At 35.2% G+C, this 18,455-nt stretch overlaps 2 protein-coding genes across 11 annotated transcripts; one reads left to right on the top strand and one right to left on the bottom strand.

Moving 5' to 3' along the window:
• Positions 1 to 511: 511 nt before the first annotated feature.
• Positions 512 to 14,350, top strand: LOC112465794 (putative thiamine transporter SLC35F3). Of its 10 annotated transcripts, none has more exons than XM_025033530.1 (11): positions 513 to 989; positions 2,401 to 2,688; positions 4,066 to 4,298; positions 4,631 to 4,783; positions 4,859 to 5,209; positions 5,579 to 5,707; positions 5,799 to 5,988; positions 6,066 to 6,155; positions 6,409 to 6,538; positions 8,578 to 8,607; positions 12,220 to 14,350. In XM_025033530.1, exons 2-11 carry the CDS (start codon positions 2,550 to 2,552, stop codon positions 12,332 to 12,334), a joined length of 1,560 nt encoding a protein of 519 aa, XP_024889298.1. In that variant the 5' UTR covers positions 513 to 989; positions 2,401 to 2,549; the 3' UTR covers positions 12,335 to 14,350. The 10 variants fall into 10 exon arrangements, 9 of the variants coding, with proteins under 9 accessions (XP_024889291.1, XP_024889292.1, XP_024889293.1 ...); XM_025033526.1 differs by lacking the exon at positions 8,578 to 8,607 and adding an exon at positions 10,262 to 10,626; XR_003042065.1 differs by having other exon boundaries at positions 512 to 989; positions 4,631 to 5,209; positions 8,438 to 8,607; positions 12,220 to 12,289.
• Positions 14,340 to 17,803, bottom strand: LOC112465799 (glutathione S-transferase 1-1). Its single transcript, XM_025033539.1, has 6 exons — positions 17,596 to 17,803; positions 15,673 to 15,814; positions 15,547 to 15,605; positions 15,118 to 15,259; positions 14,915 to 15,032; positions 14,340 to 14,703 (listed from the first exon to the last, which is right to left on the bottom strand). The coding sequence occupies exons 2-6, from the start codon at positions 15,805 to 15,807 to the stop codon at positions 14,465 to 14,467; spliced, it is 693 nt and encodes a 230-aa protein (XP_024889307.1). The 5' UTR covers positions 15,808 to 15,814; positions 17,596 to 17,803; the 3' UTR covers positions 14,340 to 14,464.
• Between the last annotated feature and the right edge of the window lie 652 nt (positions 17,804 to 18,455).

Here is an 18,455-nt window from a genome sequence, read left to right on the forward strand (position 1 = left end):
GTGTTGCGTGTACTATCTCGCTACTTTAACAGTAATAACTGGCATAGAAATGTCTTTCATAATTAGATCTTTTGCAATTAAAATTAGAAGTTTTTAAACTAGACGCAATTATTACTGTTTAATTTTAATGACGGGGAGAAAATAGTTAGAATTTGTGTATCGTTTTATTTTATGAGATATTGAAACTACTTGTACTCATTGTCAGTATTATATACGCAACAACTAAAAGGCAAGAATGGTCTATTTAATGATTTAGGAATTGTAAAAATTATGCTAAATGATTTAAACGTGATTTAACGGATAAATTATTAAAGTTTTCGTATGTCCTTCATGTCCACGTTCTTGTTCACGGTCACGATGGTTTCGAGACACCCGGTGTGTAGCCCCTACGCCGTGTAGCTGCAACCGGAGCGGCGCAGACGGGCGACGAAGTGGTTGCGGACGGTGCAGGCGCAGACGCGAGCTACCTGGTGAACAAACAGAATTCTTATGAGAACTGGCCTGGCAATCAATGGCATGGCAGAATGCTTGAGACCCACGTTCCCTCTGACCGCAGTTCGTGCAGTGCGCGCAGAGACCACCCTCAGTTTTTCACCCTCTCCCTTCGGGGCGTGCGACGGCACCCCGAAGATCTCCGATACAGCACGTTTTCAGCGTACGCACTGCACGCGAATCCTCGGAAAATGGGATCGCGCGCGATAAACAGCTCGTAATGAGCTTCGCATTTCTGGCGGCGATGAATCGCGCCACTTCGGGCTAATTAATTACGTCGCAGGCGAGGTCCGTTGTTAAGTAACGTCGATCGACGAGCGGGAACCAAAAGGGATCCTCGATCGACGCGGGTCCGCGATGCCGTTGTGACATCGGTCCTCCGTGGATAAATTTCGACGGACTTGAGCGCGAGGAGTCGGTCGGATCACCGGGTGGACCATGAACCATGGATACGCGACTCGAGAACGACGCGGATTCGGAGGAGAAGCGTAAGGAAGGTACGTGCGACGTTTCTCCAGTCGAACTCCAGTTCGGTGTTTCGAGTTCGACGAAATCCGGGAATGGGCGCGCGACTTTTCGCGACAAATGACCTCGTAATCGTCGTCGATTATCGCGTCGACGACGAGATGATTCCTCTGTTTACAATGTCAGCGAGGCAGCAATGTCCAAAATGGTCCAGTCTCGAAATTCTTGTCAAAATTAGTACATGTTTCTATTTCATAAAAATTTCAAATTTAAATTCAAATTTAAATTTCGAATGTTGAACTATTTTTAAAGCGATGATTTTCAATAATTATTATGATAATTATAATCATACTGTGTGTACTAAAAGGACCTTTCTTAATCCTATTTATAAATAAATAAATTTAACGAAAATTGTCGAAATTTTCAGCTTGAATGAAAGGACTCGATTTCGAGTTCCTTCCTACCAAAAGTATTTGATGATGTTGTGCGACGATTCCCGGATTAGATAGATCTATCCGCCGAATTTGCATGCCTTCATCCGTAATCTGCCTTCTGTAATATATTGCCAATCTCGCGCTCCTGGTAATTGTGCTAATAATGCTCGTAATGACAATTAATATTGCGCAATGCAAAATTCGTGTGCTTATCCTGCCGAAAAGTTGCCGTTATTTATTTCCAACACTTAACGCTGCTAGCTAAAACGCAATTTCGCTCTATTTCAGGATACAAAATTGACTTAATTGTACAAACACTTCTGTACAAATGTACTTTATAACTGTCGTGTACACGTAGCGTCGAGTTCCAAGTTTCGAGCACGTCGGAATTGATTTCGTCTCAGCCAGCAACTTTGTTTTATCGAGATCAGATATCGGACCGCGCGGAAGTGGTCTCCGTGTTTGCTCGTGGCCATAATCGATACACAAAACGAGTAGGGTGCTTGTAACGTTGAAAATTTTTTTCTTATCTAAATTATACGCCCCTCGGCTTCGTATAAAGCCTCTATGAAGTCTCGTCTCGACTTTGTGGCGCTAACGTACCGTGCAACGAGAACGGAGATCTTCATTGTCATTGAACTTGCACTTGTCGGATTATTAAAGAGGAAAGATGAACCGCGCACAAGAAGTTCAGCTAAGATAAACAGACTTCATGTGTCTGTTTCTCTTGCTGAATTGGCTGTATAGTTTACAGTTTATCTTTTTTACTCTGGAAGTACTTTTTACATTGGAAGAAAAAAGATAAACTCTGAACTAGTGCAGCCAGTTTAGCAATAGAAAACAGACTCATTGTAACGAGTATCGAACCTGCGAGAAAGGAAATGATGAGCCTTGGATATGGGCGTTGTTGCATGTGCGAGGCGACTCCGGTGAACCCCGGAGCTTGGATGAATCTGGTGCACGCTCTCGCAAGCATGTTGGGGGATCAACAAGTACGTGTTATCCGCAGGGGAAGTCGCCGATGTACACCAGGTGCTTCGCATGGACCGGTTCGACGTTGGTGTATAGCTCGATGTAACGTGTCAAACGTGTGTCGTTTTCACCGTTGAACGCAAATCTCTCTTTCTAATGACATGTTTCAAAGAGCGCGCTTAAGCCATGGGTAGTGGAGGAGTTGGTGAAGTACCGACGATATTTCACCCCCGACGATCGCGTGCGTCGAATATAGCCTTCGTCGAAGATCAGCAGACCCACGGTCCGTTCATCACTCCCATCCAGATTGCGCTCCACGCTTCAGGTAAATTTGCGCGTGATGTATAGATTTTTATGTTGGGCCGACCTCTGTCCCTCCCCTTATCCTTTCAGTCGCAGAGACATACTGAGAGATAAAGCTGAGGAAACTGATAATCCATTGATACTGTGAACAATTACTCAAATTTTGAAAATAAATAATATATTGAAGTCCTGGTGAAAAAATTTCTCATATTTTCTCCGAAATTTTTTAATTATCTTTTATATGTTTAATTGATGAAAAATTCTGAAAAATATGAATCAATTTCTCAGATACTTTCAGAAATAATTGGATGAGGGTTTTTGGAATATTTTAGTATCTGTATTATATATAGATAAAGTTCTGATAAATTGCGCGGATTTTCTTGTATTTATTCAGATTTCTACAAAAATGTGTTGACGGGAAAAACCTGAAATATTTCATTATTATTTTGTTTGAGTTTTTCTAAAAAATGTTCCATTTGTATAAAAAATCTGAGACAGTCTTTACAGAAATTCTGATTGATGATATGAAAAATTCTAACACATCTTTCTATCAGGGAAATTAAAGAGTTTTAGTCTCATCATTATCTTAATAAAATGTTATGCAAGAAATAAAATAAAATAAAATTTTATATTAATTTTTTAATCAGATGCCATCATAGCGCAGTTCTGATTTAGTTGCAAAATTATTGCACTCTGCGAATGTTAGAAATAAATGAATAATTCTAAATTTTACCAATTTTTTTCTGAAGAAAATTACCGGCTTGTTTGATGTCGAACCTGTGGCTGGAAGGAGATATAGTGGGTTTTAAGATGATACCCTGTGTGATGATATAGTGATCGTCGACAATCGCATTTCGATATTAATTGAAGAATGCAACAGATCTAGCAACGATGGATTCATAGCGTAGTATATAGCATTTATATATTTAAGAAAAGAGAACAAGTTAGAAATCTAGAGAAGCCTGTATATATCAGCTCTTTAATATTAGATTTTAGTATCAGTATTCTCAGAGCATTAATTATTAAAGCGCTCGCATGATATGCGCATTTCGCTGAGCCATATTTCGCTTAATAATATTCAAATAAAACTGCAAAACTTTCAAAATCAAGACACGCTTAAGAAAAGCCATACACGTCGTATCACTTTCCGCGCATTAAAAATACACGCACACTTTACACAGCTATTATTCAGACAGTAGCCGGATAAAAGTAGATTTAATCCTATTTTTTCCCCCATTATCTCAAGCAATCCACAACGGTCGAATTATATGGATAGCAATCCAGTTGAAACACACGCTGTTTAAAATTCTCCTTTCACGAATAAATTTAATTGAAAAGGTATCTTTGCCCCATGAGACACCGTGAGACAAATGGCAAGGCAAGAACGTCAATATTTCAGGATGCGAGCAGCAGCAGGGTTGCAGCGTCGCCGACGGCGATTCTGCGTCGAGTTGTCGCACCTTGGAGACCACCAGAAGTGCCGTAGGAAGCGGCGGCGGCGATAGCGGAACCGGCGGTATACAACCGACAGGCCAAACTCATATGACCTCGACCCCGGTCGCTCAGCATCCGCACCAACCAAGCTCGATTTCAGGCTGCTTCGCCTCTTGCTGCGCGGAAAGCGCAAAGAAGGTCGATTACATCTCTAACTTGAAGCTGAAGTCGTGAATAGTAGATGAAACAAAATGTAGATTGAACGAAACACTACACACTGTTAAATATTGAAGGATGAAATTTAAAACAATACCTTGAGTTAAATAACATTTTGTTATTTTTAACTACCATGTATGTAGAAACAGTATTATTTTAATTCCATTGGTTTAGTTAAATTAACATTGTTTCAAATTAACGACACATTGTTAGTATTATAGGAGCATTGGCGACCTATACATATATAAAAATAGTTAAAAATCACTTAAATTGAGTATAATTTGACATTATGCTAATTATTTTTATAATTGCAGATATATTTCGGGGTGTGCGTGACGATATGCGTAACCGCGAGTTGGGTCGGAGCGACTCATTGCATTAAGTATTTGTACTTTCATAAGTCAGACAAGATCTCGGAAACGTCTGAGTCCACAAATTCCTCCGTTAGCGGACTTCATCATCAACATGTGAGCTTACTGCTTTTCCTCTTTCTTATTGTCTCTAACGAGTACATTGGCGAGTACGACAGTTATTATCTTCAGATCATTCTCCCGTACGATGCGCCCTTCTTCACGACGTGGTTCTGCACCAATTGGGAAGTCTTGTATTTTCCGGTATACTTCATCTGTTGGGCTGCCAGAACCAAGTGCGTCACCCCCTCAGAGATAATCGCCGACAGCCTCCGCGGTTTCCGTGACAAGGGTTTCACCGGCGGCCGCTTCTTAATCAGATGCAGTCTTTTCTGCGGCTTATGGGTCATTACGAATTACTTGTACATACTCTCGTTGAGGATACTGCTAGCCACGGACGTGATAGCGTTATTCGCAACCAATGTTTCATGCGTCTACTTGCTCTCGTGGGTTATTCTTCACGAACAATTCGTGGGCGTGAGGGTGAGTAATTTTAAGAAAAGGCTGTTCAATTTTTATTTCAAAAATAGGCTCGATTCTATATTAATAAAATTTAATATTACGCTAATTTGCTAATATATTATTTATTAAACACAAAAATTACTTCTATATATATATATATATATATAAAGAATGTTGAATCTTTTTATAAGGCTAACGAAATAAATAAAGGTGTATCACAAATTTTAATTTTTTTAAATATATTTTTACATATGTGTAATATATCTTGGCATTTATATATCTTTATATAATTTGCTGAAATGCATTCTTTATAATATTTACCCTTTATAGTGATAGATTTTAATTTTATTATATCAAACATATAATAGAAGATTTTCTTATCGTTTACAGATAGTCGCAGTAATCCTCTGTAACACCGGTATCGCACTCTTAGCTTACATGGACGGCATAACCGGAAGTCCAACGCTGGGAGGTGTCGTTTTAGCTACAGCAGCGGCAGCTGGCTCTGCCGTTTACAAAGTAAGTGCCTAATATCATCACTTGTGATCTGTAATTACACTTGCAAATACGAGATGTTAAAGTTTTAATTGATTATTTTGTGTTCGTTAAGGTCCTCTTTAAGAAAGTAATAGGAGAAACTACGTTCGGCCAAATGTCTTTATTTTTCTCTCTTATCGGTTTGTGTAACGCCGCTCTGTTATGGCCGATTTGCCTGGCTCTGTACTTTTCCGGAGTGGAAACCATACACTGGGCAAGATTGCCATGGGCAGCATTACTCTCCGCCAGCATCCTCCATTTAGGTCTGAATTTATGCTAAAATTACTATTTAATGTGAGAATTGTACTCGTAACTGAAATGTACTTTGGTTTGTTCACAGTTGCGAACATGCTCGGCAATTTCAGCATCGCGATCACCTACGACCTATTCATTACTCTTGGATTAATAACAGCTGTACCTGTGTCGGCTGGTAAGTAAAACGATCGATCATTTATTTTAAAATAATCATAAATCAACAAATGACTCCTTTTATTAATATACCAGTAATCATCTAAAGTGAAGATTATTTCATTTATATATAGAAAGGGCGTAGAAATAAGAATAGAAGCAGAATATTCAAAACAATAAATTTGGAGTATAATATTTAAAAAATTATCTTTTTATTTTATTATACGTTATTCATAAGATCCATCGCTTACTAATGATTAATATAAATTGTGCAGCATTGGACGTTATTTTTTACGGGGCGTACTTCATGGGCATGAAGTTAGCAGGCATGATCTTCATAGCGGTGGGTTTCTTCCTCGTGATGTTCCCGGATAATTGGCCAGATTACATAACAAGGCTGCTCCGGTATGTTTTCTCAGTCTGTATTCTATACGTACGACGCGTATATATGGTATGCATTTTTAATTCGGAGTTCATTTAATTTATCTTTTAGTCTTTAGTTTCTCTAGCGAACTCTTCGATCGTCCGAGACGATTTGCCTATCTCTCTGTAAATCTTTACTCTTGCAACAATATCGGACTGTTGTCTTTTACCTTGTTTGGCACCAGAATAGAGGCAGCGCGTAGTCTCACTTAAGTAGGATATGCTTGACCTACCTATCTATATATCTATAATCTATACATTTATCTTCTATACTGCCTTAGTTTTTGCGATTCTTCGAAGCGTAATAAAATATATCTTATAAATCGCTTATGTAAAGTGACATAGAACATTTCCTGGAAAAACTTTACGAAAAACGCCCGTTCTCGCAAAACGTAATGGTTTCGATAAATCCCCCTTTCGTCGCGAAGCGCAGCTGATCAAACGCGATCATTATAAGAGCGTAGGATTTTTTTATAATTTACCATTATATTATTTGCGATTCTGTTTTGTTTGGGAAATCCTTAAGGTGATCCTAACCGGTTTTTTTCTTAGCACACTAATCTTTTAATTGACTTTATAGAAATACAAAATTCTTGTCTAAAATTAAAGTACGCATCAAAATCTAGGTCATGGTGGTCAAATTTATATCAAAAACGAAAAAAAATTAATATTTTTTGTTATACGTGACGACCAGATTTTGATGCGTACTTTAATTCTAGACAAGAATTTTGCATTTCTATAAAGCCAATTAAAAGATTAGTGCTAAGAAAAAAACCGAAAAAAACCGGCTAGAATCACGGCTTTAGGATCACCTTAAGTTTCGATCTGGACTTACGTTGAAACAATTTTTACAATTTGTTTTGCGTCTCACCAGCCTTTACTTTGCAGCTTCGCAGCTAACGTTATTCCTACATGCGATAACATTTTCAGATCATATGAGATATTTTCTTTTCGCTGCATAGAGATACGCAGCCGATTATGTCGAAGCATATATATTGCGGTTTTGTTTCGCATTTAGAGGCAACTCGTGCACATCGTCACGCTTTACATAAAAAGTAAAGACCAGCACTGATATTGTTTTACAGGATGCCTGGAATATACAACAGATTTAAAAAATAACTAAATGAATATATTTTATATAGCAATAACACAGATAATGACAATGTAACCGGCATAAAAAGCTAGAACATTTTATATATACATTTTTCTCATAAATACTCTAGTGATATATATGTATATTTAGATATATTATAAAATATATCTATTAATTAATATACAAGTTAATCTTTTAACTTCTCTTGTTTCTTTCTAAACTTTGTTACTTTAAAGTTTAAAAGCTGCAGCTTTATGAGCACTCTGGTAATTAAAATAAATCTTGGATTTAGTATTTTTTATACGATTCTGCGAACAACGTGAGCATACAGTTTAAAAATAAATTTTAGTAAAAATGTTTTTTATACATTATTTTTATATTTAAAATTTGAAGATTTAAATTTACTAAATTTATTTGGATTGATTGGAATTTATTTGGAAACTGAAAAATCTTTTAGCTTTACATTATGCAATACTTAAGGTAAAGGTACCAATACCTGGACACGTACTTGTATCTGGATACCTTTAAGAAAATTTGGAAATAAACGTTTGAATATTATAACTGAAGTTTCAAACTACAAGAAAAAAATACTTTTATCTTTGATTTTAATTCGTGTTATACTTATAAATAATAAAGGTGTCCGGATATAGGTACATATGTCCGGGTTAGTACCTTTACCTTACTTTCTCTACTATTATTAAGAATTGTGCAAAAATATGTTCGATGATATTTACGAAATTTGTTAATTGAAATCTTGAAAAAACAAAACGCTCATTTTTTACTCTTAGAAAACTTGAACCGGTTTAAGAAATGGATTAGGAAAATAAGTGAATAAACTTGCTTAAGTTGCTTGTTGTATTGTCTTTGAAATCAATATCACTTCATCACTCGCTTCCCAACAATCAGGATCCATTATATGCTGTTACAGAAACGTAGTCCTCATGAGTCACAGTACAAGGTAAGAAAATACATCCCATACGCGTCTTGCTCTAGTTCTACCGAAAATTCATCTTTTTTTGCAATAATCTTTACAATAATCTAGATTAGTATTCAAGCATCGTAAGATTGTGATAAAAAAAAAACTTTTGAAAAATTCTATATGTAAGAAATATATAAACAAAAATTGGAATATTCAATAAACCGAATGTGAGTTTGTCATTTACATAATATGGTATTTATAAATGCTTTTTTTTTTAAAACAATTATAACGATCATGTTTATAAAATATTTAATATAAAAAAAATCATTAACCAGAATTTTATCTATTATATTGTTGTATATCAGATAAATTATTATTTATTCAAAAAAAAATAGTAAGAATTATAAATACATTTATAAGAATAAGAAACAACTCAGAATATTATGGAGTTATTAATTCGTTTGCGATGAATTTTCTGTAAAAGGGTAAGCGGTATAAATGTCAATAGGCGCATGATTTACGACATTTTTCCGATTTCCTTCATTCTGCATGCATACTTTTAAGCTTGGCTTACTTTTCATTGGCTTATCTTCCGATTAAAGCAACCGGCATGCCTCTCTTCACGCTTCTTTTCCCCGATATTATTTTCTTTTTGATCATTCAGTTAGCTTCGATGCATTATGTGTCTGTATTAGCCATTTTTTATTCGTTTAAACCTTTATTTAAAATTGGATCGATAAGACACAATTAGATTCAGGATTAACATTGTCATTGCCCTCGGAAATCTTAAGAGATTGCTTGCTTTAAACGGTCGTGCTCGTAAAGCATCCTAGAACGGTGTACTATTTTTACCCTCAATTTAGTCACGTGCTCTTGTTTGTTCGACCCATTATTTCATCCGATTAATTAGTAACCTGACCGTCATAGAAATCTTGCGATATTCGCCTTGTAAGCTATTTGTATGAAAACCAGTTCCATAATTTTCTATTTTCCTATTCTATTACTTCTATTTCCCTCTATTCTATTACATAATTTTTCCTCTGATGGAGAAGAAAAGAGAGATAAAAATAAATAATTTCTGGAACAATTTCTGGAGACAAAAAATAATGGTACAAACTGATAAAAATAAAAGTTATATGTATCATGTGCATAACTAGTTTCCGAAGAAATTATCATTTGAACTTTTCTTCTTACAAAATCATAAAGAAGACTATACTATAAAGTATGTAACAATTATAATTAACGTACAGAGATTTTACATTGTGTAACTTTTCGCAAACTGTCTTTTTGTTTTTCAAAATCAGCAAAATGCGATATATAACATAACTATATATATCAAAAATGGTTCGATTATGATATAATTAATGGCTTGAGAAACTTAATGGCGAATCGCTGGATTTCTACGCGGATGCCCGTGCCCTCCACCCCGACCTGCCCCGATCGTCGAGACTTAACGTGAGCACATGAGGACGTAATCCTTAAGTAAGAGGGAAATCCGAGTATACCGAGATATTCAAGCAACACGCGACAGTCCCTCCCGATTATGTTAAAAAAAAAAAGACCAACGAGAGACATACCGCGCTGCGAGACATACGTACTGTCGAGAGGAGCCACCAGCAGGTGTCTATCCCCGCACGGAGATAATCGAGAGATTGACTGATGACAGTCTCGGGCTTGATATATATATATGCAGTACCACGGGAGGCGGCAGCCAGCAACGCGGCAGCAGGAATATCCTTAGGGGTCGCAGAGCGTCTCTCCAGCAACGTCAGCAACGTCTGCGGAGCTACGGCGTTTCCGCCGCGCACGGTGATGGCCAGACGCTGCTACCGATCAGTAACAACAACAACAACAACAACAACAGCAGCAGTAGCAACAATCAGCCCGCCGCTCTTCGACATGTTAACAACCCCCAACAATACAGCTCGATCTCCGAAACCCAATCACGCCGTGTCCTTCCTTCTACCTCGACCTCTATCACCTCGACCTCGACCTCGACCACCACCACCACCGTCGTCAGCAACAGCTATTCGCATGATCCTCGTAATCAACAGCAAGGTATGAGAACGATCAGGCTGGTGGCGAAGCCACGCGTGACGCGGTAAGAGAGAAATCAGGTAGGACTCAGGTTGCGGGAAGAGATCAAGATCGAATCAAACGTGATCGTGATAGTTGGCTGGCGACGAGTAGCACCGTGTAGAGAGTCTTGTTATACCTTGTTGTAACGCTCGAGGTACGAAACATGCTGGGTAATTGAGCAGGGATTTGTTAGCGAGTGGCAGCCGCAGATCATCTTGAAAGCGCTGAATATTGAGTTGCATAATGTTACATTGCTATGTAAGCTGGCGCCTAAGTGATTAATGTAACGTAGCGTAAACGCTAGTAGCGGGTATATACAGGGTATTCTAGATAAGTATCACTTATTATTTATTTTCTTTTCGCCAATTTAAAGTATCTACTCTCTATAATACTTTTTTAATATTAAATATTTATTAATATTAAATAATAAGAAGTGATAAAGATTGAAACTGCGATAAAAAGCAGAGTTATTTAAAATTAAAGGGAAGAGCAAGATATTCTTGTCTATTTAAATCATCATTATTTAACATCGCTGAAAGTTTCTTTATTCTTTAGATTTTATTTATAATTATCAAAAAGTATTCTACATTTTAAAAGATACAATTTCGAATAAAAAATCTCGAATGAAAGACAGCTTAGAGACACCCTGTATATCGATATGAAAGCATATGCGTGTAATGAGGAATGCCTTTGTAAAAGTTCTAAATTTCTTCGCATCTATTTATTTTATCTTAGCTCATAGTGACCTGTTTAGTATCTTCTCCCGTAAATGTTGCAGGTATTCGTAAATGTTCCAAGTCATTTTTATTTTCATTGTATACATGTATACATGTATATCGTCCGTGTGTCCCATATACATTTTTGGAATGAAACATAGCGACGTGTGTCATGCTGTTCGATATTTAACGGTACAATAACTGTTGTCATTCAGTTTGTTAATTGGTGTATCTTGCAAAACGAAACGGGCAATCCCATGTAATTCAGTGACCATATATTCGATCAGAAAATTTTTGATGAAACGTGATAAAATTATATAATGATATTTCCACGTAATAATGGGATATCCGTGGCTTTTTGCGTTGAATATAAATTTAATTTCGCGTGGTGATTTTCTACAAATATATAGTAAAAGTAAAAAGCTTAAAATAGAGAGGATCGTAATTCCAACTTTTTGAATTTACACACTTTAAAAAATGTCACTTATATTCTTATTTTGAATTAGAAATGAGATGATGATAATAAATTGAATTTTATAGTCTTTTGTTTTTGAAGCTGCTCTGCTGAACGAAGTATAATAATAAATCTTAATAAACCTTAAATTTATCCTGCCTTGTGCACTACAAATAAAATAAATATAAAAGAGAATAGTTATAGATAAAATATAGTAATTATACACTTTCGTATTCTTCTGCGACTGTGCGCCGTAATTAATAAAATATCTAGGATATTATATTGTTGGAAAATTTCCACGCGTTTTTCCCGTCAAGTCGGCGTGTCCTGCATGCTGATTGAGATTTTTAGTTAACGACTGTTAGAGAATCACCGTAAATAACACAATTTTCGTTTTCGCAGGTGGAGCAGGAGACACAGGCACGGCATGTCAGATGGATCGTCGCGCGACGTGATCGATTATCGAACTGGTTACATAAAATCGCACCTACGCTCGCCCTCGGGCAGGGTTCGGTGACTAAACACGTGGAAAATCGTAGCAGTGATTAAGAGATTATGATGAGCTGCACAAGCCTCGTTGGCAATGGCTCGATGACCAGAATTATCGTCGATGTGTAAACACGAATTCGGCCAAGAAATAGATTTACTCTATCATTACTTTTAAATCGCCTGAATCCTTAGGGCTATCTTGAAGTATATTAATCGTGTGTACTGTTCCATCAACATCTCAGCCATTTAATCTAACTAGTACGAGCTCTGGAAAACGAATGACAAAATTAGTTAAACTAAGATTAAATAAACAAACGCAAGTAAAAAATCTATTCTAAACTGATTGTGAATACTTTTTGATCAAGTATCTTACTTAAATATCTTAATTTATTTAAAAAATTATTAAGCACCTTAACGCGATACCTACAGTTGAAACTGCAAAGCAAAAAAAATTATTTCAAATCGCGTAAAGAAGTCTTTAAAGAGCTCATAAGAAATATCTTGCGGAAATATATTAATGAAAATAGTATAGCTGATATTCTCTGTCTTGCTGTTGATGTTTTCTACTCTTTTACCACCCGATCATCATTTCCTAAAAAGTTATAATCAAAAGTATTCACATATTGGACCTAGATATCGGAGATATCTCTGTGGCATTCACGATATTAACGTACATATTATCGATGTATGTATGTGGTAGCTCAATTTAGCATAAAAATAATGTCGAATCGACAGTTAAGCGGCTACGTAAATCTTCTCTAGGTATATCCTATTATGAAGAGACTCACGAGAGGGAACTTGCTATTATGACTTAAAAAATAAAGATGACTTGCAATCGCAATGATATTGATAAATACAGTTTTCGATGTTATAGCGTACTATCAGAAACAAATCCCTATATGGCTCGTCAGAAAATTTGAATTTAACGAGATTTGTCGGTTTCAACACGTTTCCCAATAAATAACAGAAATATATTACAAATAATATATTTCAATTTCTTTCAAGATCTTCATTCGACAGTTTCACGCTATATTCACGAATGTCACAATATTCGACGCATCATCATTAGTGGAAGTTACAAACGGATATGAATAATACATAAAGACAATCAGAAATAGTGAATTAGCTCTATAAATACTATTCGTTTTTGAAGATATCCGTATGACGTTATTTATAGCAAATATCGTGATGAAAATTAATGATACGATGTTTTACCGCAATATACATTTGCAAATTAATGCAAATGGCTCATAGTGATATATTCTTATCCCACAGAATTATTAGTGTAATATTACAGGGTTGATAGTTTTATTTCTATTCTAAGTCCTTCTTACCATTAACACTCTAACGGTGTCGAAATTTGTGATGACTATAGTTTGTAAAATAACAGATATTTAACGCCAAGAATACTGGGTACATGACAGCTCAATTCATCGATATACATACATATACATTATATACGTTTCCGTGTTATAGTAAATTTCACAATTAAAGTAAACGTACATAATGAAATTTGGGGATTATTAAGGTTCGTGATCAGCTTAGAATCTGTTTATGATGAAACTATAAAAGTCTCGTCGAGCTCGGATAGGAAAATATCTGTATACATAACTTCTATAAACAAATTTAAGTATTAAATATATTTTTATAAGTATTGCATACGACATTTTCATAGAATTATTTTACACTGGTTATTACTTTTCATGAATTATCTACACCAATAAGTAATTATCTCTATTTGTGTTGCTATATAGGTACAATTTTGTATACATAATCATGACAGATATCACCTACAAGTTAGGCAATTAATTCCAACATTTTGATTAATAGTACGCCGGAACGTATGTCGACAGACTTATTTCATTTGTACATATATTGTCAATTACACAAAAGTTAACACACGACGGTTGTAACCGCAATAATTATAATGTTTATCGTAAAAATATATTGTAATAGAGACTCTAGTTTAATGTTGATATACAAGAGGAATATTGTGAGAACGAATGTGATTGTGTCTGCAATAATAAATCTAGTTTAGTAAGAACATCACTTTTATTATCATTCTTCTCGTATTACACGTATAAAAACTGCAAATCTATTTAAAGCAAGTATTGGTATATTATTCAAAACTGTGCTCAGTCTCGTTGCTGAAATTCTTTCACGCGCTCTTGCGCACCGGATGTATCGGGTGATCCACACCGGACATATCGGGTGGATGTTTCTCACAATAACTGATCTCCTGCATTCCACCCGCCGCGATCTCCCAGAGATCAGGATGCTTCCGTTTGAAATTGTCATACCATTTCGCCACGTAAGACCACTCGTCCAATTTGAAATCGATAGCTTCCAGGCACATCGTCGCGGTTATCAGCGGAAAATCGGCAATTGTCAAGTTGTCTATTAATAAATGTACGTATTAATAAATTTTTTTATTACATAATTATATATACAATTATATGATAAAATTTTTATATTAATATATAATTTTGTGTATTGTTATTTACTTTTATCTATTTGTTGTAAAATGATAAGACATTAATATTTTCAATTCTCAATTTGTCGTATGTACCTACGTTATTATATGTATAGAATATGTACGTATACTCACTGCTTGCTGCATACTCAGAGTTTTCGCGTTGCAAATACGTATTAAAGATATCCAACCCAATTCTCGTTTTCTTAAGACTCAACGGCGTGCGTTCATAATCAAAGAATATTGGCAAGAACTGCGATGTAGGTATGAGTATGAACAAATATAAGCGTGTTCGATGAATCCAAGAATACGAGAGCTCAATCGACATTTGAACTTACGGTATATTCGGCGATATTACGATAATAAAGCGCTAAATTGAAACACAGACGATGATTGACAATCGCACGCAACTTTGGTGCCTTCGGATACAATTTACCGCTCGTATCATACTGGTCAGCTAAATATTGCAAAATTGCGTTGCTGCAACGTGACAAGACAGGACGATATAAATTATGCACAAGTCAGACGATGCTATAAATAAAGTCTGTAACATGCATTTTCTTCCTTCCGTCTTACGGCTAGAATTGTATCTATACATTTACGTACATGCGAGATATAATTGTGTACAAGTAACGATTATATTTTGCGTGCACATAATTGTTTATAATGAAAGAAACCTATTCGTATATTTACAATGTCAAAGAAAAGCTCTTCAATTTATGTAATTACCAATTGATAATGAGTACCTTTAATATGCGACTTCTTACCTTTCACCCATTACAAGATCATCGTCAACAAGAGTCGGTACTTCTTTTTGTGGATTTAGCTGCAACAATCAATATAGTATTAGTGCTTGTTCAACGCGCTATTTATTCCTCTGTTTTAAGCTGTACCTTTTCGTATTCTGTAGTCATATGTTCGCATTTCCCCAAATCCACGTTGATTAATTCGTACTTAATATCCAAAGCCTTCAACAACTGCCGGCAAGCAAGAGATGGTGGACCATCCGAAACGCTATATAGCTTCATATTGTATCTGGAAGATGCAAGATTACAGGTGTACATTTAAATACAAATTTATATGAAAATTAAATGTATTATTAACTAAATTAAATGTACTAATAAAAAAATATATCCAACTCTCTTTTTACGCGGCTTTTGTACGTTTCTTTATGCGGTTTTTTAAATAATGCGGTTTTTCGAAAAATTTGTGTAATCCCTCGTGTATCTATATGTAATACAGACCTTAATTTTAATTCCTATAAATAATAAATCAATGAAATTTTTTAAGATACATGTTCCCCCCATATTATTATATTTAAAAAGCGAGTAATACCACTGGCACCATAAATTATAAATTTTTTAGGATAACTTTGAAAACTAAAAAACCACAAGTAAATAAGTATATAAATAAAAAATAAAAGAAGTACAGTTTAAAGTTTAACTTGTTAGTTTTCAGGTACACATACACATGAACACATTACTTCAATTTTCTCTAAATTATTATCTTACATATATTTGTGTACATTAGGGAGCGTCCCCTTCGCCTTCCCCCCGCTAACGGGTAATACCCTAGACGGACTATAGATTTTTCAATCATATTTGTTGTAGCTCCAATCATTTTCAGCAACTCATACTACGTTTACGCGAGCGTTACTTTTGTAGTCACTTACGATAATTCACTCGTTTACGCGGAGTAAATTATCGTAAGTTACTACAAAATCCCGTTTACGCGAAGGAATTATCGTAAGTTACTACAGAAGTAACGCTCGCGTAAACGTAGTGTCAGTTATTATTGACAGTCATGATTTTCGATTATCATTCATACATTGTTCGTTCATCCGTATTTTTTTCAAACTTTTTACAATTAATCATGTAAACAACTTTTATTTCAAAACCAGCGCGCGCATATTTCTCCCTCTTTTGGCTGCCTTCTGATATTCACTGCAGTACTGAAAATTTATAGTGTACGTAACGTAAACTATAGATTTTCAGTACTAAATATTGGAACACAACAATTATGCACATGGTATACATGCACCTGCGCAATTGTTTAAGTTCAATCTTTCTGATAGTATTATTTTTTTACATGGTTTTTCCAAATAATGATTTCTAAATAATAATTTTTTTCTTACATATACGGTTCTTACATAGAACGTATGTAAGAACCGTATAAAAAGAAATAACCGTAACCGCATAAAAAGAAAATGCGTATTCCAAAACAAATTCAATATGTTCAATAAAAAAGCGTAATTTTATATAAAGATAAAGAAAATCCAAGAAAAATAAATCTTATATATTAAGAAACGGAACTTGCTTTGTTTCTGAAAAAAAACCCGTTAATTTACGTATCAGATTATCTTCAAATTTTATTAAAGTTTAACTCTTTTAGTGCTGGTCTACAATCACAATATGGAATGTGAGAAGAATACTCGATTGTGATTGGTCAATTTCTTATAGTTTAAAGCTTAAATACCCTTTAAGCAAGGTTGTAGACCAGCTTCTTCTACACCGAATGATTGAAACGTACTATATATAAATCATAGACGTATATGATAAACCAGATAAACTGAACATTCCCATTGGAGATTTTCCGGCAAGATTTAAAGGACAGAAGATTATGCTTGCAGAGACGATTCCCTTTTCTAACGTTTAGGTTAGGACACAATTAGAAAAAGAAATCGTCACTGCAAACATATCTTTTGTCCTTCAAATCTTGTCAGAAGATCTTCAATGGGAATGCTCTGTATCTATTATATACATATATGATATAAATAAACTACATTATTTAATAATATTCAAGTAAATATTACTTACATTACTCAATAGCGTGAGACAAAAATGCGACCGCAGGCTGCTGTGACAGAAATTATACAAGATGAAATGGCTTCTGCACACAGAACGCGGGAAGAAGCACAGGTTTGCGGGATGCCGGGAACTGGCGAGACGCAGCAAGAAGGGACGCGGTAGCCAATCAACATGCCATTTTTCCGTGAGAACCAGAAGTTTATTGGTTGATCGTGTCGCTTCTTGCCGCGCGGCAAGTGTTTTTGCGCGTTGTGTGTATAGGAACCAATACTAGCAACATGATAACAAGTGCCTTTCACCATCTATTCAAGGCTGATAATATCACGTGACCTACTTTACAGATTCTATTACGTAACGAGTCTGAATAGTCTGAATGCGTGATACATGCATTATCATTTGATAAAATCTATCTACTTATTCATATATATGCATAAAGCTGCTAGAACATTCTCACGTATGTTTCAAAGACGTCATAAACACGTTCAAAAGACGTGAAAAGAATTAAAAATTTTTTTTTATCATTAAAAAAACGTTTTTATAATAGTTTTTTAAACGTTATTTTATCGGAAAAGAAACGTTCCATCAAACGTTTTTCGAATGGACATTTTTACTCATGAGAAACGTTTCTAGAAATCGGTTATAAAACGTTTTGAAAAAACGCTTATAAAATATTTCTGAAACGTGTATATGCTACCTGGGTATAATTACTGCAAAATTATTTTTTATTTTATGAGCTTGTATATTCATATATATTTTTGTAAAACAGCAATCATAATTTATTTTTAATCATAATTAGTAACTCAAGTCATGCTAATAACAAGAATTATCGTTATAAAAAAATACTATAGTACTTTGCGTAATTTTCGAAA

The sequence above is a fragment of the Temnothorax curvispinosus genome, unplaced genomic scaffold (assembly GCF_003070985.1).
Source record: "Temnothorax curvispinosus isolate PA1 unplaced genomic scaffold, ASM307098v1 QBEX01015524.1, whole genome shotgun sequence".
Classification (NCBI taxonomy): Eukaryota; Metazoa; Arthropoda; class Insecta; order Hymenoptera; family Formicidae; genus Temnothorax; species Temnothorax curvispinosus.